At 41.6% G+C, this 21,589-nt stretch overlaps 1 protein-coding gene and 1 pseudogene across 1 annotated transcript in view; one reads left to right on the top strand and one right to left on the bottom strand.

The window, feature by feature from the left end:
• DOCK3 (dedicator of cytokinesis 3) overlaps positions 1 to 21,589 on the top strand; it is a 568,243-nt gene that overhangs the window by 469,413 nt on the left and 77,241 nt on the right. Inside the window, exons 15-22 of the mRNA XM_064595595.1 lie at positions 7,698 to 7,822; positions 10,026 to 10,188; positions 10,726 to 10,832; positions 11,406 to 11,577; positions 11,946 to 12,043; positions 14,885 to 14,968; positions 16,046 to 16,146; positions 20,861 to 20,942. Coding sequence (XP_064451665.1) covers positions 7,698 to 7,822; positions 10,026 to 10,188; positions 10,726 to 10,832; positions 11,406 to 11,577; positions 11,946 to 12,043; positions 14,885 to 14,968; positions 16,046 to 16,146; positions 20,861 to 20,942 — 932 coding nt within the window. The remainder of the gene's footprint in view (positions 1 to 7,697; positions 7,823 to 10,025; positions 10,189 to 10,725; positions 10,833 to 11,405; positions 11,578 to 11,945; positions 12,044 to 14,884; positions 14,969 to 16,045; positions 16,147 to 20,860; positions 20,943 to 21,589) is intronic.
• LOC123833758 (large ribosomal subunit protein eL31-like) lies at positions 17,875 to 18,250 on the bottom strand (annotated as a pseudogene).

The following is a 21,589-nucleotide window of genomic DNA, read 5'->3' as shown; positions in this document are numbered from 1 at the left end:
GAAACCTGGGCCACTCAGTCAATTCCATGTTTAGCTAAATGCTAGGGAGACTTCATGCTTATAAAGTGCCCCCATCTGACTGTTGTAGAGCAATATCCTTCATAGGACACTTTTCCCATTCTGTCCTGACACCATTCCTCAGCCCTGGTTGTCAGGACAAGAAGAGCCCAGGCATAGTCCTGGCTTCTTGGCAAAATGTCATGGAAGAAGGAAGAGTGGTTACCAAAATTGATCTGGTGGTTTTTTATTTTAAGTTAGATATCCAGGCTCGTGAGGTAGAGTAATACATTCTAAGAGATATACTTAAAGTCCTTCCTTTCTTTTAAGAACTTATTTGCCTGACATTTAGACATTTCTTTCTTCTTAACATTCACAGTCAGAGAATTAAAAACCAAATGAACAAAGACTAAAAATGAACAAACTTAAGTCAAAACAATTCTTAAGTAAAGTTTGATTTCAAGAGTTACGTTGTCTAGCCCTCATCTATGGAAAGAAATCCTTTTGTGGAGCACCCCGCATCTCTTTGCGTCATTGACAAAACAATTTAGAAAGGACTTCAGGGTATGCTAGATGAGTCTGGGGAAATCAGCTGTATCAGGCACTGGTGAGACAAGCTAAGGTTAGGGGAGTTTTCCCTCCCCTGGGCAGCGAAGGGACCATCATATAATTTGCAATCCTGAAAGGTCCAGGCCAGGCCTGTGAGTATGCTGCTTCCTGGGTTATCTGCCTTTGAGTACTGAGTGCTACGGCTGAAAGTAGGGATTGGTTCACAGGCAGGACGCAATCTTTTGTGCATAATCTGTCTCCTCCTCTACCCTTCCTCCCCCTGAGGAAAGAGCTTTTTTGCAAATGGCCACTCACAGGGTTGTGAGCTAACAACTGACTGACAGACCTTTCAGTGCACTCCAAGATATCATCAGAGAGACTTTGCCATTCTCAGGCATGGTGATAGAGCTGGCCTGCAGCTTCTGGAGCAACAGGAAAAGTGTACAGGCATGTTTTACATTGCGGTCAACCTATCTTGGGAAACCATATGCTCAGAAGTTCCTTAGTGAGACTTCTGCAGCTGAACCACCCTTCACCCGTGGGAATGTTGTACCTGGGCTGCAGCACTCTCTCAGCCCATATAGTGCTGGTATGTCTCAGTTACAAGAAGTTGCAACTTCCTGATACATGGACATACATATGAGAAATGAACAAGGCAATGAATTATGTCAGTAACTGTGAGCATTTCAACACTTAAGTTACAGAGTTAAACCAGGCTCTAGCCACACCAGTATCCAACATACCCTTTTGAAAAAGGTCTTTTTGATGGTCTCCATTGCTCTCCATGGGTGTGTAACACATCGTGTGGCTGCTGTGAACCAGAGATGTGCTGCTCTGTGCCACCACTGAGACTGTACAGCCATCCAGCTCGGCTCGTGACCCGTGGGAGTGAGCAAGAGGCAGGAGTGCTATTGTTCATGCCCTGTGAGGTCCCAGAGAAGGCACACCCACCAGGAGGTGACATTCTTGATTATAGAAGAAGAACAAATAGATATGGGAATTTAAGCCTAATTTTTAAACTGAGCACTCCCAGCCTTTGATTGGTTGGTCACCATATTCCTGTGGGTACTTCCTCCTTCTCTCCAAACTCATTTTAGTCCAGTTCAGAAGCTAATAACTCCTTTCCTAGATTTTTCTTTTCAAGAAAATGGTCAGGAAAGACTAGAGCAGGACAAGCGTTCCAGGTGAACAAGTTGGAATTAACATTGTTCCCAACGAAGTACCCAAAAGAAAACTGCCGGCCAAAAGACTGTAAACTGAAAGGAATGATTTAAAAGCTTTTGCTCAAGAAGAGGCTGTGCCCTCCTGCAGACCATGCCTGAGCCAGCAGAGCTGTGCCACCGTGGTCTACATCCCTCTCGTTCATAGCTTTCCTCTAAAGCCTGTTCCCTGGAGTCAGTAGGAATACAGAGTTCTGTCATGGCTCTGTGGGAATTACATTTTACCTTATTGTATAAGCCTTGAATTTTTAAGGGTTTTCATTTCCTGTGGGCAAAATGGGCCGAGTTTCATATGAGTGACATGGTCTTCCATCTTGTCAGAAGAAACCCGCCCTTTGGTTTAATGTGCTCTGACTGAGGACTAGGTTTTTCCCAAAGCAGTAGTTCTCTGACTTGTCACCTGCAGGGCTTGGAGAAACAGACTGCTGGGCCCACCCCCAGGAGTTTCTGATACAGTAGGAATGGAGTGGGACCCAACAATGTGCATTCCTTACAAGCTCTGAGGTGATGGTAATGCTGCTAGTTTGGGAACCCTTTCGAGAACCATGTTCTAGGAGGGACTCTGCCTTAGGGAGGCTTTGTCCCTCCCTGAGTCAGCCCTGGCACAAGGAGTGCTTCTCTCCGAGTTGCTCCAAACTTGGCCTTAGAAGGCAGCTCTGCAGGCATGGCATCCCTCTAGGGGACCCTCTGACTCTTGCCCTTGTGCTCAGAAATACACTCTGTCCTTTGCTTTGACCCTTGATAAAAAGTGCATGCTTCATCACCGACCTGCTAGTGATGTTTTTTTTTTCTCTTTTCCTGTTTGTCTTAATTGTTCTTGTCTCTCTCTGTGCTGTCCCCTCATTCTCGCCCCTTTCTTTCTGGTGCAGAGATGAAGATAGTTGGGTGTAAGTTCCTGCTTTTGTGTGCCCTGTCTGCTTTTTGCCTGCTTTGTTTCCATCTTCATTTGTTTCATGGGATGTTGCAATACTGGGGTAGGGTATCATGTACATTTTTAATCCTTCATCAGCCTCACCTTTTGGGGTAACTGACAAGACATAAAAAAAAAAGAAGCTACTAGCCCAGCCTAGAATACAGTATATTACTTTAGATGTTCATTAAGATCTGAGGAAACTAAGAACATAAGAACTAGGTGTATAGCTACAGGGAAAGATTTTTAGGAGACACGTCAGCTACAGAATAAAACGTTGGTCTATGCCTGAAACTGTCTAAGTTGAATGGTTGTTAATGTCTCCATATCTCCATGGTGCTGTCAGGAGACTTCACTCCTATTCTGCCAAGAGATAAAATTGGTGTCATCCTGAGCAGGTCGCATTGTCTGCTGAGAGAATGTTAACTCTAGTTTCACATGGTCTTAAGGGAAAGAAAGCACTATCCTTCCTAATCCTATCTAGAAGTAGACAAGATATAAATAATATAGTATTAAATACTAGTATCCTTGAACCCAAAGCCTCCCAATATGTGGTGTGACTAATTTATACAGAAGGAACATGAATATAATAAAGAGTCCAAACAAGTCTGAGTGCTCAAACCTGTGTGGGCTGTCCTGGATCATTTCTCCTGGGATGGAATTCCACATAGGCTGGAACCATGTGGCCCCCAAATTCCTAGTAAGGCTGGAGCGTCTGGCAGGAGATTCTCTTGCTGACAGATGCTCTGGTGCCTGAGCCAGACCTCAGAAGTTCTGAAACTGCTAGAGTCTGCTCTCAGAAGAGAGGTGCAAACACATGGTGAGTTCTGTTTCTCCAGTGCCATACTAGGATGCAGGTCTTCAGAGGGTCACACCTGGCCACCGAGGCATGCAGTTCCCTGTCACTGTTGGCTGCAGCTCTGTCACAGCACTCCCAGGCTCCTAAGATTTCTGGTAGCTGAAAAACAGTTTCCTTCTAAGACCTCTCACTTACCATAAAGACCCCAGAATGTTTCAGGCCAATCCCTGACGTAATAAGGTGGCTTCAGGTTCATTACCTTGCTCCTTTCCAGCTGCTGCTTGTGTGGACTTGTAAGAATCTAGATTTTTGATGTGTAGTTGTGGTATAGTGAAGCTGTCCTTGACACATAAACACTCCAAGCCAGGTATCAGGAAACTATAGTCCCTGGGCCAAATCCAGCCAGCAGCCTATTTTTATACCACCCTGTAGCCAAGAATGTTTTTTCACATTTTAAAAGGGGTGTGAAAACAAAGAACATGTAACAGAGACCTGTGTGACCCACAGAGCCTAAAATATGTACTCTCTGGCTCCTTACAGAAAAAGTTTATCCACCTCTGCTTCCTCTTAAGTCCCTAGTCTCCTGACATTCAGCTGTACCAACAGTTGACATTGGCTACTCTAGCAGACTGTGAAAAGGACAGACAATATACTCGGAGGCCCTCCTATAAGAACAACCTCATTCATTCATCTTTGCATTCCAGAAACTTGGTTGCATGTCAACTGAGTGCTAAGCACACAGAGATATAAGGCATTGCTGATCCTGTTAAATGCTCTGCTAACCTCAGGAAGCAGAGGACATGTAACAAAGGGAGGCAGGGCCGCCCTCAATAATACCCGCTCCCACACCCCACAGAGAAACCTTCCCTTCCCAGAAGCCTCTCAGCATTCCTCGGTGCTGCCTAAGAGCTGCCTAACCCCCCCACATCAAGCCAGATTTCATCAGCGTCTTTCCAGCGGACCCCATGGTCTGGTCCCCTGGCATTAAACCCTGGAGAGCATCAGAATCACCTGGTGACTTTGTTTGTTGTTTAATGTGTGTACACAAACCCCGCCCAAGACCAACTGGAATCTCACGGGGTAGACGCTAGAAATCTAGTTTTAATAAGCTCCCTATATGATTAGAATACAGCCAGCCAAATGGTGGTCTGCAAACTAACCTCATAAACCATTGCTCAGGCCTTCTATTTCCCATCCTCATTGTAGTGTGCCTATCCTCAAACCTCTCCTGGTAATATTTCCTTGCAACTGGTGCTAAAGTTTACAGGAGCCTCCTGGAGACAATGCCTTAACCCAAACGCATGATTCCACTGGTGGGCTTTGTGAACATATAACATGTAACAGGGACAGCTGAAGAGCAGGGAACCTGAGAGGCTATCTGTAAGGCAGGCCTGGGTCATTAGATCCTGGGGGCCTTTCACAATGGCTGCTTCTTAGGTTTTCTCCTAGTTCCAGGAGAATTAGTAGAGAGCTCCATTTAAATGATCCCCCAGAGAGCTTTTGATAAGAAGGCCCCAGCAACATTAACTCTCGCAGTTCTCGAAATCGAGGCCATAATTTGCAAAATTGCAACCCATAAAGCAGTCTAATATCCATTCTGCTGAGAATAGCCCTGGTCTTAGGCAAGTCTGTTCTCCAAATAAAGAGCAGAGAAAGATCTGATGAAATCAAGCTGCTTCAGTCTGTAACTCAGAGGGTATGTTTACTTGTATTGATAAATTTTCTCAGCAAGATATCACTAAAGGCATTCTGTTTAAATAGAAAACGTTAAAAGGATCAAAACTGTAAAAATATCCAGCTCAGTCCTTCCATTTGAAATTGGCATTTTGATTTACAATGCCCTGGAGTTGCTGCCCAGAAACCATGGGCTCATTCTGTAAAATCAACACAGACCAAATTCTGTCATTATCAATCTCCAAGATAATGCCCACTTTTGTATGAGTATTCTATATCATATATTGCTAGGAAAAGTTTAAATGTTTCATTTGAAGGACACATTTACTTATGGCTAACTTTTGTATAGGGTCACAGAAATTTAAAATGTTTGTACAAGCTAGAATACTATTGCCAGTAGCCAGTATCTGCTTTTACAAGTCATGTGGATTATCTTAAATAATTTCTAGAGAGTGCTGGTTTAAACCAGAGTAATAGTTTAAAAAAAGTGCCTGTTCTTGAGATTAGACATTAAAATTCTCTATTCACTTTATGCCAAATCAGCCTAGAATTTTAATAATTACTTACATTCCATAGAAAATCTAATGTGTAACTGAAAGACTTTCATCAAAAGAAGGTCTAAGATGTCTGTTTCAATTGTTAAAAATTTAAGGTATAACCAACTCTCATTTATCCCATTATAATAGCAACTACCTATAGGAAAGTTCCCATTTAATTTTGAATTTTACTTTCAGGACTGATTTTATTCAGCTCCTGCCCGTAGTGGCAAATTGATGGATTTGAGTTTCCCTTCTGCTTTCCTTTCCTACCCTACCTGCACAAGTGAGTGCTATTTTCATGATATGCTAGGAGGCCCAAGCAGAGTTGTCCAAAGGAGGCAGATTCAAGCCAGACTCATGAAAATTCGAAGTAGAGGCTCTCCTCACCCAGGAGAGAAGTCTGTGTGAACTGCAGGGCTAGACACCCTCTCGGCTGTCCTGCCTACCCAGCAGTTAGTTGCCTTTGTATGTGGTTTTTAGAACGAATTTTCCTTTTTCTTCATGGTAGCCTCAGGGCTATTTGGGGAACAGGATGTTTTTCATAAATTAGAGAAAGTTCTCTGGGCTGTCAGAGAATAAGTAGTTGCTTCTTATGGGCTGCTCTTCCCCACTTGAGCAGAAGTATTTTAAGAGCTTCATTATGCAACCAAGGAGCCATGGCTGCATTCCTTGTATAGTAAGACGACCTGAAGAATAGAAGGTCTGGTAATGAAGACCTCAAAACCTAGGTATATGCCAGTCCTGGTCTATCATGTTTCATGCATAAAAGATGCTAAGACACTTCCACAATCAGAGAGGTCGTCTGTGCAGAAAAGGAGTCATCATCATGTATCTCACTTGCTAACCAGAAACAAAACCTGGTTATGTCATTGTGATTCCAAGTAAGGAACTTTTAGATGTGCCAGTTTTGCTAAGAACTGAGGTAGAAAGAATATTCTGAATTGGCTTGTTTTGCAAGTTAATCATTCCATCACCTCTCAATTGAATTCTTCAGGCTGCTAACACATCTTCACTTTGGCCTTGTATGTTTTCCTTTGAAGATTTTTTTCCCAGAGACTTTACTATGTAGTTTGTTTTTTGTTTTTGTTTTTTTGGTTTATTTTGAAAGTCAAAAGCTCTTCTTTAGAATGTATGAATAAAACTGGTCATGTTACAAAATTAGAAGTTTAGAGCAGCCCAAATGAACTCCCCTTATACATGAACAGACAATCCCATTCCCCTAAAAAAGTCAGATGTGGTCATTTTTTAGATCATTTCAGCTTGCAGTTTGAACTTCTCCTGCCCAGTCTCAAACAGCAGATATTGGCAAAGTGGGCAGGAGTCAAAGCACAGGGAAGCAACAAGAGCACAACAGATTGTCACCCCTGTCATTTAGCACCTGTGATTCTGAACAGTCATCTGCTCCCAGAGCACTTGCCACAAAAAGAAGAAAATATGATAATCCAGTGACCTCCGTCTGGCACTCCAGGAAGGGAAGTGATTTGGAACTAAGCCTCCAAAAGGAAAAAGTAGCGTATCCTCTAGAAAGACTCAGAAGGGTTAAGAGTTGAAAAAAGAAAACCTATAAAAGAAAAAGGAAACTACTTTTTTTTTCTTTTGGAGGGAAAGGAGGAGGGATTAATAGTTAAGGCATAGACATGATAATAATAAGTGTTATTCCTATTGATTCTAAAATCTTTCCCCTTTGGAAGGCTCAGATTTCGGCTATTCTCCTGGAGGGTAGAGAGACTAGTCACCTATAATAGGAGAGAAGATTCTCTGCCCCACATTTTCCCACCCTGGACAAGGTGTGGTGAATACCTTTAGAATTCAGACTTAGCACATGACTAACCAACCTAGTACCACTGCACTGATATTGGTAGATGTCCACCATTATTAACCAAGCTTGCAATGCCCTGAGCACCCACCTGAACCCTGGAGGACCCAAATGCTAGCTAGCCTAGTCCTCCATACAAATGGGGCAGTGTGGCTTCTGTGGTCATGAAGACTTGGCATTTCTTTCCCCATAGGCGATATCCGCAATGACCTGTACCTAACCTTGGAGAAGGGGGATTTCGAGAGAGGGGGAAAGAGTGTACAAAAGAATATTGAAGTGACCATGTATGTGCTTTACGCAGATGGAGAAATATTGAAGGTAAGATTTGCCAGTCAGTTTGGAATGGAGGCTAATCCTGTAATAATTCTAGTGACACTATGGACTTTATCCAGATACCCATTCTCATCAAGCAGACCTCACTCAAATCACTGCATATGCATTCTTCTCTGCCTTTTCTTTTCTTCAAGGAAACCCTGATGATGACTTCCAGTGTCACACAGCCTGTTTAGAAATTCTTCCTAGGCGCTGTGAATTGTGCAAGACTGTTGAATCACAGATCTGTATCTCTGAAACAAATAATACATTATATGTTTTTTAAAAAAAAAAAAAAAGAAGAAGAAGAAGATAGCAGGAGGGGAAGAATAAAGGGGGGGAAATAGGAGGGGGAGATGAACCATGAGAAACAATGGACTCTGAAAAACAAACTGAGGGTTCTAGAGGGGAAGGGAGTGGGAGGATGGGTTAGCCTAGTGTTGGGTATTAAAGAGGGCACGTTCTGCATGGAGCACTGGGTGTTATACGCAAACAATAAATCATGGAGCACTACATAAAAAAAAAAAAAGAAATTCTTCCTAGTGTCTGACCTCAATCCTTCCTGCTCCAATTTAGACCTATTCCCTCTAGTTCTGTCCTACATGCTACTTTTTCTGCCATTCTGTCTAGCATCAAGCTGCCTACTTTTGGTAACTGTTATTAGGTCCCACTCTTTTTGTTCCTTAAGTCAATAAAGCTACATTGGCTCTTTGATCAAAGGTGGGACTTAGGCACTTACTTGCTGGTACCAAGTTATGTGTGTGACAAGGAACAGCAGAGTCAGGCTCTAAAAGATTATTTCCAGCCAATGCCAGTATAAAGATGCAAGTAGGGGCGCCTGGGTGGCTCAGTTGGTTAAGCAACTGCCTTCGGCTCAGGTCATGATCCCAGGGTCCTGGGATCGAGTCCCACATCGGGCTCCTGGCTCAGCGGGAAGCCTGCTTCTCCCTCTCCCACTCCCCCTGCTTGTGTTCCTGCTCTCGCTGTCTCTGTCTCTGTCAAATAAATAAATAAAATCTTTAAAAAAAAAAAAAAAGATGCAAGTATATCTGCTGTCACTCTTCATTCAAAGTGAAGACCTGGAGTGCTGTTTTTCCACTGTCAGTATTTCAGTTTTTCCCTCAGTCATGTCATGGTGAAGTCCCTGGCAAATAACAAGGCATCATTTGCATAGCACTTGATAGAAGGCAAATCATTCTTTTACAGACCTCGCTCCTGTATTTGACAATAGCCTTGTGAGGCAGGCAGAACAGGAATGATCATCCACATTTTATGGAAGGAAAAAGGTACAATTAGTCAAAATCATCTCCCAAAGCTAGAAAGAAATAGAGAAGAATGTTTAATTGGTGGTAGAAACAATGATTTGTATTTCATTTTAAAAACCCACCTCAAGAAAATAAATTAACTTTAAAAAGGAGAGGGCACCTGGCTGGCTTAGTTGGAAGAGCATGTGATTCTTGATCTCGGGGTCTTGAGTTCAAGCCCCATGTTGGATGTAGAGATTTTACTAAAAAAAAAAATAATAATAATTTTAAAAACCTACCTCGAGGACTAAGGCATGTCCATTGTTTGCATGGATAATGTCAAGGTCAGCAGAGTTGTCAGCTGCTCACACCACCCTTGTACAGACAGGGAGCTGCTCCTGATTGCATTACGTGTGACTTCCTATCTTCCAGGAAGATGGGACTACATCTTCATGGCAATATTTGGAAACGGGGTCAAGTTAAATCTGGTTCTGCCTTATCTATATCCAAGGACAGTCAGCCAAGGGCAACCTAAAATGCCAGTGCAACATTGGGGTAAGGAAGATTAGAAAACAAGCTCTCTCTGCTTTATAAATTAATTAATTTTCTGATCAGGTAAAGTGTCATGTACAGTTGAATTCTCCTATGAAGTTCACTGTTTCCTTTCTGAATGCGGGTGAATGGTTCAGATACATTGTTCAGCTTTCCTCCAGTTTATTGAGCAGTGTGTGTGGTTACTTCTGCCCCAAGGAAAAGAAGGAACATTGTTGACCATGGATTCTTTACACTATCTACACAGTTGTCTCCAGAAGTATTGAATTTAAGTCAAATCAATTTTCTTATCTTGTAGATTTGGCCTGATGGGAAAATAGGACCTGCACAAAGGAGAAAATGTCCTAGTGCCACAGAGAAATCCAGGGGCTTCCTCCGGGAAGATGACACTTTATTTTGCTTCTCTCTTTCAGGATTGCATAAGCTTGGGTTCAGGAGAGCCAAATAGGAGCTCCTACCACTCCTTTGTCCTCTACCACAGCAATAGTCCTCGCTGGGGAGAGATTATCAAATTGCCCATCCCCATCGACCGGTTCCGGGGCTCCCACCTGCGCTTCGAGTTCAGACATTGTTCCAGTGAGTGAGACTTCTCTCCACATTCCTTGGAGGATATGAATATTCTCTTGTCTTAGAACTCTTTCCTCAGAAAGAGAATTCAGAAAGTTCTTATTATTGGGGCAAGAAAATGAGGAGTTCTGAATAAATGGGTACTCAGGGATGGGATGTCATCAGAGGCTGTTCTTTAGACATTGACTCAAACCATGGAGTCTGGTACTGGCCCTTCCTAGTGTCTGACCCAGACATTGGATAATTACCAGTGTCATTCTCCTTTGGGTGTTTCCTTTCTACATATTAAACTGTTTCTTAAAGAGCCTCTGGTTTATCAAGACCAGCAATCTAGTTTCTATTTGAGTCTAGGTAGCCTGTGTACCTTGGGATATAAATGGAAACTCAGTCCAGTACATTTCTCATCATTCTTGCAGTCAGGTAGATACCTAATTAATGAAAGAAAGGGACGAAAAAGTAAAGAATGTGGGTGATAAGCACAAGGGGAATTTCTGTTAAAAAACAAAGTGAGGGTCAAAAACAACTAACACTTAGCTCTGGTTGCAGCAAAGGACAAAGGGGAAAAGAAACTCTTCGGCTTTGCATTCTCACCCCTGATGCGGGATGATGGCACCACTCTCTCAGATGACATCCATGAGCTCTATGTGTACAAGGTATGGAGCCTGGCTGTCTCACACCTCAACCCTCACACCCCTGAGACCACTCTCACACATGGTTCTCAGTTACGTGGTTTTCAGTGGGCAGGCCAAAGGATCCAGGGTGGTGCGCTGGTGGATGACAGCAGGACAGCTGTGGGCAGGCTTTGTCTTCTAACTACAGTGGCCTCCTTCCCACAAGTAATGCCAGTAGGCCCTTCGTGTCCCACCCCCAACTTCACAAGTAAGGGAAGTCTGTTACCAACTCCTCTGTGCCGCTGTGGCCTTGGCCAGTACATTCAGAGACCTGCCATTTGAGATCATGGTTCTGTCAGCTGTCACAACACAGCTGCCTTCCAGAGTTGCCTGCACACCAGGTGGAGGCCACCTGCCCCACCATGTTCTCTTTAAGAGGCATGTGAGCCATTCTGGGGAGTTTCCAAACAGAAAGCACTCTTCTAAGAGGACCTGAGACCCAAGATCTAGCCTCAGGAAGATGAGAGCAAACATCAACATCAAAAAATCTCCTGCGACCTTTTTATACGTGGCATGGTTCAGGAAACATTCTGTGTTCTCTACCTTTGCCTACAGTGCGATGAGAATAGCACGTTTAACAACCATGCTCTGTACCTGGGCTTGCCCTGCTGCAAAGAGGACTACAATGGCTGCCCCAACATCCCCTCCAGCCTCATCTTCCAGCGCAGCACCAAAGAGTCTTTCTTCATCTCCACACAGCTCTCCTCCACCAAACTCACCCAGAATGGTAGGTGATGGGATCTGCAGGGGGCTGCCCTCCTTGTCCTCAGTGGCTGACTTCATGTTGCTGATGCATGCTAAGGGAGACGGAAATTTGTTGCTTTTTCATGCCACAGTGAGGGCATTCTTTTCACCTGCAGTTGGAGGAACCACTTGGCAATAGCTGCCTGTAAGGTTTCCCATGTTTTTAGTAGCTCCGGAGTATACCTCCAGATTTCACGGATGTGTCTTTGGCCTTGACTTCAGCACTAAAGAGACTGTTGTAATGCTTGTGGCTCTTTCTCTTCCTCTAGATTCCACCGGGCAGGGAGGGTCTGGGCTTTGTTTGTCCTTGGCATAGCCAGTGTTCACCATCTTTGGCACTTGCTTTTTTAGTGGACCTCCTTGCTCTGCTGAAATGGAAGGCTTTTCCAGACCGGATCATGGACATCTTAGGGCGGCTGCGGCACGTCAGTGGGGAAGAAATTGTTAAGGTGGGTCTTCCTGAAATTCATACATGCAGCCTGAGCAAGAATCTGGGCAGAAGGCCTTACGTCTCCTTGATTTCTACCAGTACCCTTCTAAGACCATTTCTTGAAATATATAACTAGATGAGTAGAAATAAAGTTGTTTTTCTTTTTTTCTTTTCTTTTCGTTTCTTTTTTCTTTTTTTTTTTTGTTAGCTTCTCTTTTTAAAGGAGGTATCACATCGGGCTTATTACCTTTCAGAAACTATATTTAAGTTATAAACCCTATTTTCTGACTTGTTTTTCTTCCTAGAAAGCAAAACAATAATTAGAGAGTAGTGGTCAAAGCATCCTCTCAGAAACACACCCGGTGCTTTGTGCTGCCTCCTCTCCTTTCCTTAGATCTCTTTCTCATTTTCCTTATTTGTAACCCTTTTACCACAAACCTAGCCTGAAGTTTTTCTGGCTCTACTGGCTTGATTATCTAGAAGAACTCTAAATACTCTCCATTAACTTATAGCTACTGATTTTGCCCAGTCTCCCCCACTTAGAGTCCATACTAGAGACCCTTCCCCACTCCCTGTCTCAACTGCTTTCTCTAGGTACCTTTGTGACATTTCCCATCTAATGACCTGAGCAGGCTGACAACACTGCCAGTCCCCAGTTGTCTTCTGTAGGGCTTCTCTGCATTGTGCAGAGTGTTTGCCCACCTGGTTTTAGCTCAAGAAAACTCCCAGGTACCTCCTGATGGTGTAAGCCCCGCAGGTAGATTCTACACAGTGGACTAAACTCTGCTCAGGAAAATGGAGCTGCTTTGGATGATCAGCAAGAGCAGTGGAATGTAGGGTAGAGACTAAATTTCAAGAAGGCAGCTTGTGCATAAGTGAGCTTTCTTAGTTCTGTCATTGTAATTACCAAATCAATGAGTACAGATAATCTTTCATTTTACAGCACCATTGACTCCGTAACATACACGGTGTCTCCAAACAAGAAACACTTTTAAAGTCTGTATACCTCTATGTGTTTTTATGAAGTCTTGTCTGAATTTTGTTTTCATCAATTAATCAGAGTATCATCAGTTTTTAAAAAGAACTCTTAAACAAGCTAATACTGGGCGCCTGGGTGGCTCAGTCGTTAAGCGTCTGCCTTCGGCTTAGGTCATGATCCCAGGGTCCTGGGATCGAGTCCCACATCGGGCTCCCTGCTCGGCAGGAAGCCTGCTTCCCGTTCTCCCACTCCCCCTGCTTGTGTTCCTGCTCTCACTATCTCTCTCTCTGTCAAATAAATAAATAAAATCTTTAAAAAAAAACAAAACAAAACAAGCTAATACTAGTTTTGTTTTGTTTTGCTTTGCTTTGCTTTGCTTTGTTTTGTTTGGAGGGGGGGCAGAGGGAGAGAGAGAATCTTAGGCAGGCTCCACACTCAGCACAGAACCTGATGTGGGCTCGATCCCACGACCCTGAGACCAGGACCCTGAGATCATGACCTGAGCTGAAATTAAGAGTTGGGCACTTAACCTACAGAACCATCCAGGCGCCCCTACTAATACTAGTTTTTGAAACTGAAGATTAGTTTATTCTCAGGGCATTTTTTTTCTTCTAAACATATTAAAAATATCAATTAGCAAACAGAAAGGTATTTAAAAAAATCTGTAATCTTTTTAAGTCTGAGTTGTTGTATTCCTGGTAAGAGAATATCCTATCAGCATATCTGGTTTTAGCATCAATAATTGATCTCAAGCCACCAGAAGAGAGGGTGAAAAGAATCTGCTAGAATTAAAAAAATTTTTTTTTACTTTTTTTTTTTTTAAAGATTTTATTTATTTACCTGACAGAGAGTGCACAAGCAGGGGAGCAGGCAGTGGGAGAGGGAGAAGCAGACTCCCCGCCAAGCAGGGAGCCTGATGCAGGGCTGGATCCCAGGACCCTAAGATCATGACCTGAGCCAAAGGCAGACGCTTAACCGACTGAGCCACCCAGGCGCCCCTTTTTTTTTTACTTTTTATTAGAATATTTCAAACATACACAAAAGTAAAATAGTAGAAAGCCCCCACGAGTACCTATCACCTAGCACCAACAGTCATCAGCCTGTGGCCAATCCTGCCTATCAATACCCCCATCCACACCTGCCACTTTAGACATTGCTAGGAAATAAATTGTAAACATTGTATCATTCAGTTGCCTTTTGACCAACAGAATGTTAGATTTGATTTTTAAAGACTGTCAGTATCCATGAGTATTTATCATCCTCTCCCTTGGATTTTGCATCTTAGAAACAAAAAACAAGAAAACAAAAAAAAATGGTGCTTCCAGATCTCTTACCCTCATTGATAGCCCTCAGCAGCAGCTTTCTCCCTTCTCCTGGAATACTGATTTCTAGACCAAAACATGGTTTCTGTAGTTAAGGCCTAGCCTGCCACACCTTCATTCAAGTGTCCTCTATAGGCCACAGCAGAAAGTAAGGGACTACTGCTCTCTTTGGAGTCCTGGGAAAGTGAGCTCTTTTTCTTAAAATGAATTTGGCATCAGAATCACTTACATTGTCTTTATTTCAAAGTTATAATTCTACATGGGTATCCTGTGTTTTTTTAGGTAATTGCTCTTTCCTTCGAAGTTTAGCACTCACCCAAGAGAAAGAGCCTCTCCAAATCTCTCTTAGGGCCCTTTGGGCTGTACACAAACACCCTGAGTCCACCTAGTTATCCCTTAGTTAGGCGGAGGTGGGATACTCGATTTTTTCTAAGTGGTGGTTTGAGATCTTAGGAGATTTTTTAGTTTGTTTATTGGGAGATTAAATTCATTGGTGTATGGAAATTTGACCATGTGTACAAGGTCCTAAGACTTGAGCCCTCTGATTTTTATGTTACAGTTTCTGCAAGACATTTTAGATACACTCTTTGTGATTTTGGATGATAATACAGAGAAATATGGCCTATTGGTGTTTCAGTCTTTGGTAAGTCTCACCCTTCCTGACTTTCATTTTTGTTAGTTATTTCTGTCACATGTTTTTAAAAATCCAAGGGAAGCAATTTATTAGAATGAGTCAATACAAGGTACAGATGTTTCCAATACAAAAGGGGCTGAGGAGTGTCACCCAAGGAAGACCAACCAACCAACTTCCCAGGCAGATCCCTACAACATCAAATTTGAAGAATTCAACCTGGTCAGGTCCGGGCCTCAACTTTGTAGTCCTGATACTCAGTCTCATCACTGTTGCAGAATTGCCTAGACCCTGAATTAGAGACCTACACCAACCAAATGCTCAGAGATGAATATAGGAAACCAGATGGCCTATTCTTTCACCTGCACAGTAGGATATAACCACTAGAAAGAACAGAGACTCACCCATGCTGGTCTGAGCATCACACTGTCTCCCTGTGTACAGTTGTTTGGGAACCAGAGTCTCCAGAGGTTGCTTAGTGAGAATGGACAGTGGTTTGAATGTTCAGCGCATTTAGCTTAATAGATCCAGTCCCATAGGAGTGCTGTACATTCCAAGAGGAACCACATACTGTAAGTCTAACTAACAGATGAGGAGCATAGGTGAGAGTTAAATAGTTTGCATAGTTTGGCCCTTCGGCTTTTCTTCTTCCTTGCTCTCCTGGCCAGCCAGCCCCTTTTCTGAAGGGCATAGCCTTTCATAGGCTGAGCTGGCTCAGAGGATAATCTTTTTTTTCTCTCTTTTCCAAGTTTTTTGAGACACCTTTGTATTTATGCCACCAAACACAGGTATTGTTTTGCTTTTTCCTAATCTGTATTACACCACCTAGCATTATTGTGAAGAGATTCAGAGTAACACTGACACAGACAGATGAGCCCCAAGTCCAAATTCAGAAGCTGGGGGCTGTAGGAATAGAGCAGACAAGAGAGAAATACAGACACAGAATAGAAATATTACATTCTCTGCCCATGGGCAACACTAGAGAAAACACTGACAGTTTGTCATTCCTTAAAGAAGCAAGAATTCTGTTTTCTGCTGGAGATAAGTCCGAGGCCTCCAGTGAACCCTGGTACCCTCCGTCTCCTCCAGGTATTCATCATCAACCTGCTCAGAGACATCAAGTATTTCCACTTCCGGCCTGTAATGGACACATACATCCAGAAACACTTTGCTGGAGCCCTGGCATACAAGTAAGTTCCATCTGGCATCATTATTAGGACTTGTGTTTGAATAGAAAGACAGGCTTAAAAAAAGTTCAGTGACAACCAGCATTCATTCAGCTGATCTTTTTTTTTTTTACTTAATTTTTTTCTAATTGTGGTAAAATACATAGAATATAAAATACCTATTTTTAAGTGCATAGCTCAGTGGCATTGAGTATGTTCACATTGTTGTACAACCATCACCACCATCCATCTCCAGAACTTTTTTCAGCTTGCAAAACTGAAATTCTGTGACCATTAAATATTAACTCCCCATCAACCCTTCCCCTTCTGCTGCCCCTGGGCAACCACCATTATGCTTTGTCTCTGAATGTGCCTGTTCTACGTACCTCATGTCAATTGAATCATACAATACTTGTCTATTTGTGTCTGGCTTATTTCATTTACCATAATGTCTTCAAGGTTCATCCATGTAGCATGTGTCAGAATTTCCTTCCTTTTAAAGGCTGAATAATGTTCCATTGTACATATATACCACGTTTCGTTTATCCACTTACCCGTTGATGAATACTTGGGTTGCTCTCACCTTTTAGTTATTGTGAATAATGCTGCTATGAACATGGATATACAAATATCTCTTCAAGACCCTGCTTTCTGTTCTGTTTGACATATACCCAGAAGTGGCTTACTGGTTCATAAGGTAGTTCTATTTTTAATTTTTTGAGGAATCACCATACTGTTTTCCACAGCAGCTGCACCATTTTATATACATACATTTTACACAAGGGTGTTCAATTTCTCCATATCCTCAAGCCAAGACTTGTTATTTTCTGTTGTGTTTTTTGGAAGGAGTGGGGGGTTTTATAGTAATAATCCTTAATTGGTATGAAGTGCTATCTCATTGTGGTTTTGATTTGCATTTCCCTAATGATTAATGATGCTGAGCATCTCTTCATGTATTTATTGACCATTTTTGTATCTTCTTTGGAGAAAAATTTATTCAAGTCCTTTTGGGTGTTGAGTTTGAGAAGTTCTTTATAGATCTTGCATATCAGCCCTTTGTCTGTAGTGTCATTTGCAAATATCTTCCCCATTCTGTGGGTTGCCTCTTTGTTTTGTTAACTGTTTCCTTTGCTGTGCAGAAGCTTTTTATCTTGATGAAGTCCCAAAAGTTCATTTTTGCTTTTGTTTCCCTTGCCTTTGGAGATGTGTCTTGAAGAAGTTGCTGTGGCCCATATCAAAGAGGTTACTGCCTATGTTCTCCTCTAGGATTTTGATGGATTCCTGTCTCACATTGAGGTCTTTCATCCATTTTGAGTTTATCTTTGTGTATGGTGTAAGAGAATGGTCGAGTTTCATTCTTCTGTATATAGCTGTCCAATTTTCCCAGCACCATTTATTGAAGAGACTATCTTTTTTCCATTGCATGTTTTTTCCTGCTTTGTCAAAGATTATTTGACCATAGAGTTGAGGGTCCATATCTGGGCTCTCTATTCTGTTCCATTGGTCTGTATGTCTGTTTTTGTGCCAGTACCATACTGTCTTGATGATGACAGCTTTGTAATAGAGCTTGAAATCAGGCAATGTGATGCCCCCAGGTTTGTTTTTCTTTTTCAACATTTCCTTGGATATTCAGGATCTTTTCTGATTCCATACAAAGTCTTTTGCCCATTTTTTAAACATACTGTTCAGTTTTTTATTGTTGAGCTGTAGGAATTCTTTTTTTTTTTTATACTTTTATTTGACAATCAGCAATTAGTTCTCATCCACATTAACTGTCTGTAGATTTTGAAAGTGGTGACAGGTACATAGGTAACCAGTGTGTAGAACTTGTTTAGTGAATCTTCATCCTCATTACGTTTTCTGAACAACTGCAGATGGATACGATATGGAACATTCCTTATTCTTTGGCCCAGACATCTTTGTTGAGCCTGGTGTCAATGCGCACATCTGGAGTTCCCATCTCCTTCATGGCAAATTTCTGGATCTCTTTGAGTGCCCGAGGGGCACGCTTCTTCAAACCCACTCCATGGATGTGCTTGTGAATGTTGATGGTGTATTCTCTGGTCACGACCTCGTTGATGGTAGAACTGCCCTTCTTCTTCTTGCCACCCTTCTTCTTGGGAGCCATTCTGCCCGGCTCTGGTTGGAAAGGGGCTGTAGGAATTCTTTATATAATCTAGACATTAACCCCTTGTCAGGTACACAATTTGCAAATATTTTCTCCCATTGCCTTTCTTTCTGTTGATTGTGTCTTTTGATATACAGAAGTTCTCAATTTTGATATAGTCCAGCTTATCTATTTTTTCTTTTGTTTCCTGTGCTTTTGATGACATATCCAAGAAGTTATTGCTACATCCAGTGTCATAGAGCTTTTCCCCTATATTTTTGTATACAAGTTTAATTTATAGTTTTAGCTCTCACATTTAGGTCTTTGATACATTTTGAGTTAATTTTGTTTATTGTGTAACAGAATCCAACTTCATTCTTTTGCACATTGATATCTAGCTTTCCTAATATAATTATTGAAAAGACTATCCTATCCCCATTGAATGGTCTTGGCACCCTTGTTGAAAATCATTTGACCATCTCTGTGAGGATTTATTTCTGGGCTATGTTATTCTGTTGATGTATATGTCTGTCTTTATGGCAGTACCTTGCTGTTTTGGTTATTATAAGTTTGTAGTAAGTTTCGAAATCAGGAAGTGTGAGTCCTCTAAATTTTTCTTCTTTTTCAATATTGTTTTGGCTATTTGGGGACCCTTGAAATTCCATAAGAACTGCAGGATGAATTTTTCTATTTCTGCAAAACATGCTGTTGGGATTTTGGTAGAGATTGCATTGAATCTGTAGGTCACTTTGGTTAGTGTTGGCATCTTAATAGTTTTAGTCTTGCAATCAGTGAACATGAGTGTCTTTCCATTTATTAATATCTTCTTTAATTTCTCTCAGCAACATTTTATAGTTTTCAAAGTATGAGTCTACAAGTCTTTCACCTCTTTGGTTAAGTTAGTCCTAAGTATTTTATTCTTTTTTGATGCTACTATAAATGGATTTTTTTCCTTCTTGAAGTACTCACTATAAGTGTATAGAAATGCAAATGATTTTGATATTAATTTTATATCCTGCAATTTTGCTGAATTCATTTATTAGTTCTAAAAGTTTTTTGTGGAATCTTCAGTTTTTTTCTACCTATAAGACCATGTCATCTGCAAACAAAGATAATTTTGTTTCTTCCTTTCCAGTTTGGATGCCTTTTACTACTTTTTCTTGCCTAACTGTTCTTCCAGTACTATGTTGAATAGAACTGGCAAGAACAGGCATCCTTGCCTTATTCCTAATCTTAGAGGAACAACTTTCTTTCACTATTGACTAGGGTATTAGCTGTGGTCTTTGAGCTGACATTTTTTTTTCAATTTCCTCATTTTTTATTATTAACATATAATGTATTATTTGTTCCAGGGGTACAGGTCTGTGCTTCATCAGTCTTACACAATTCACAGCACTCACCATAGCACATACCCTCCCCAGGGTCCATCACCCAGCCACCCCATCCCTCCCACCCCCTCCACTCCAGCAACCCTCAGTTTATTTCCTGAGATTAAGAGTGAGCTGACATTTTAAACCATACTTTACTACACAGTTGTCATACTTTTCCTTCTAAGAAATGGTGGCAAAGCTAATAAAAGTTAGTCTTGCTTTTTCCATGAGAAACATGTGAATAAGTAAATATAGCACCCACAAATAAATGTCAAAGAAATAAAAAGTTGATAAAAGATATAAATAGTTAACATGGGAAACAGAAGTTATCTAAAATCATTAAAGCAAAAAAATTAAAATAAAAAATTAAACCATTAAAGCAAAAAAAATTAAAATGAAAATATAAAACCATTAAAGCAATAAAAAAAAGTCACCACTTTCTTCTGTAGAATTAGCACAATTTTTGAAAATATAAGTAAAACCCAAGGGTGATGAGGCTGTGGAGTCACTGGAACTCCAGTGCTTTGATGTCACTCTGTAGAGCAGGCACCATGCTGTGCTTTAAACGTGTCATCATCTCATTAGTATTCACAATAACTTCAAAATGTACTATTGTTTTCTCTGTATTTTAAATGAAGAAAATGGCACAGAAGGATCAGATAACTTGCCCAAGGATACATAGCTAGAAATTGATAGGCCCCAGATGTGAACCCTGCTGTCTGACCAAGGCCTGTACTTGACTTCTGTGCCCTGTTGCCACGTAAGGAACAGGCCTTCGGATCCTGTCATCTCCCTTCACTCAGGTTACTTGGTCCTAAGGAAATAAAATATATGAGATAAAGGGGGAGCAAGGTGGGGCACACGGGACTGGATACCTTTATCTGTGTCTACTATTTACTAGTCATTGTTGTATGTTCTGGAGACACAGCAAGTTTAGACAAAACAAAAATACACGCAAAATCCAGGACTTTGGGGAAACTTTCTTATAATCAAAGAAGAAATGTGTCAGGGAGAGTGAGAAAGAATGATTATAATAGCTAATTAAAATGTAGCAACTCTATGGATGAGGTATGTTGTCTGAATGAGGTATGTTGTCTGGTCTCAAATGATCTGGAGATTCCACAGCTGTAATGGATCCATCACTCCATTCTGGCTCATCAACAGCATATTATTCCTGTGTGGCTAATTCTGGGCTGCAAAAATTTCAAGCTGCATTGCTTCTGAATTAAAGTGGGGTTTCTGGAACTGTTCTCTTTCCCAGGGAGCTCATCCGCTGTTTGAAGTGGTACATGGACTGCTCAGCAGAACTGATTCGACAGGACCACATTCAGGAAGCCATGCGGGTAACGTACTGAGCTCACTGTACATAAAGGGCCCACCCTGCAGTTGTTTGTCAGTAATGTCAGTGGTTTATAGTGTGCAGGACAAGTGTAGACATCCTAGTACACTGGCCTGCTTTCAGGAACGCCTTGGACCACATAATTCCCCTTTCTTCACCTTGATTTTGCCCCAGAAGATCTTTATTCCTAATAATGTTATCTTAAGGCAGGAAGGATGGATGATGTGCATTTAGCTCCTGGCAATCCTTCCTGCCTGGTTTTTGCCAACAGCATCCAAATCTGCTTCCACTGGCCAAAGCATCATATCTCCTTCTAAACCAGTGTTGGTGGCAACATTGATTAGAATTAAGATCTTTCAACACTTTTCCCTTGTTCAGTGGTTACTAAACATTGGTTTTAAAACTGTTTTAAGTGAAAAAAAAAACTGTTTTAAGTGAAAAGAGCTGAGTGTGAATGCACTATATATGGATATGTTGAGACGAAGATAATCTTAAAACCTTGACCTTTGGAGGAACCCAGGGTCCCCCATGACAGCACCCCTGTGTGGACAGGTCCCACGATAAGGCAGTCTTTTGCATTTCTGGGCAGCTCCAGTTTTCAGGGGATCATCCTCATTGTGAGTTAACTTCACTTTCTGGTAACTTCTTTTC

This window comes from Mirounga angustirostris, unplaced genomic scaffold, assembly GCF_029215605.1.
Source record: "Mirounga angustirostris isolate CCGP_5_RB_7025 unplaced genomic scaffold, mMirAng1.0.hap1 SCAF_1, whole genome shotgun sequence".
In the NCBI taxonomy this organism is placed as follows: Eukaryota; Metazoa; Chordata; class Mammalia; order Carnivora; family Phocidae; genus Mirounga; species Mirounga angustirostris.
Note: the sequence above shows the minus strand (reverse complement) of the source record. Positions and strands in the feature narration are given on the sequence as shown.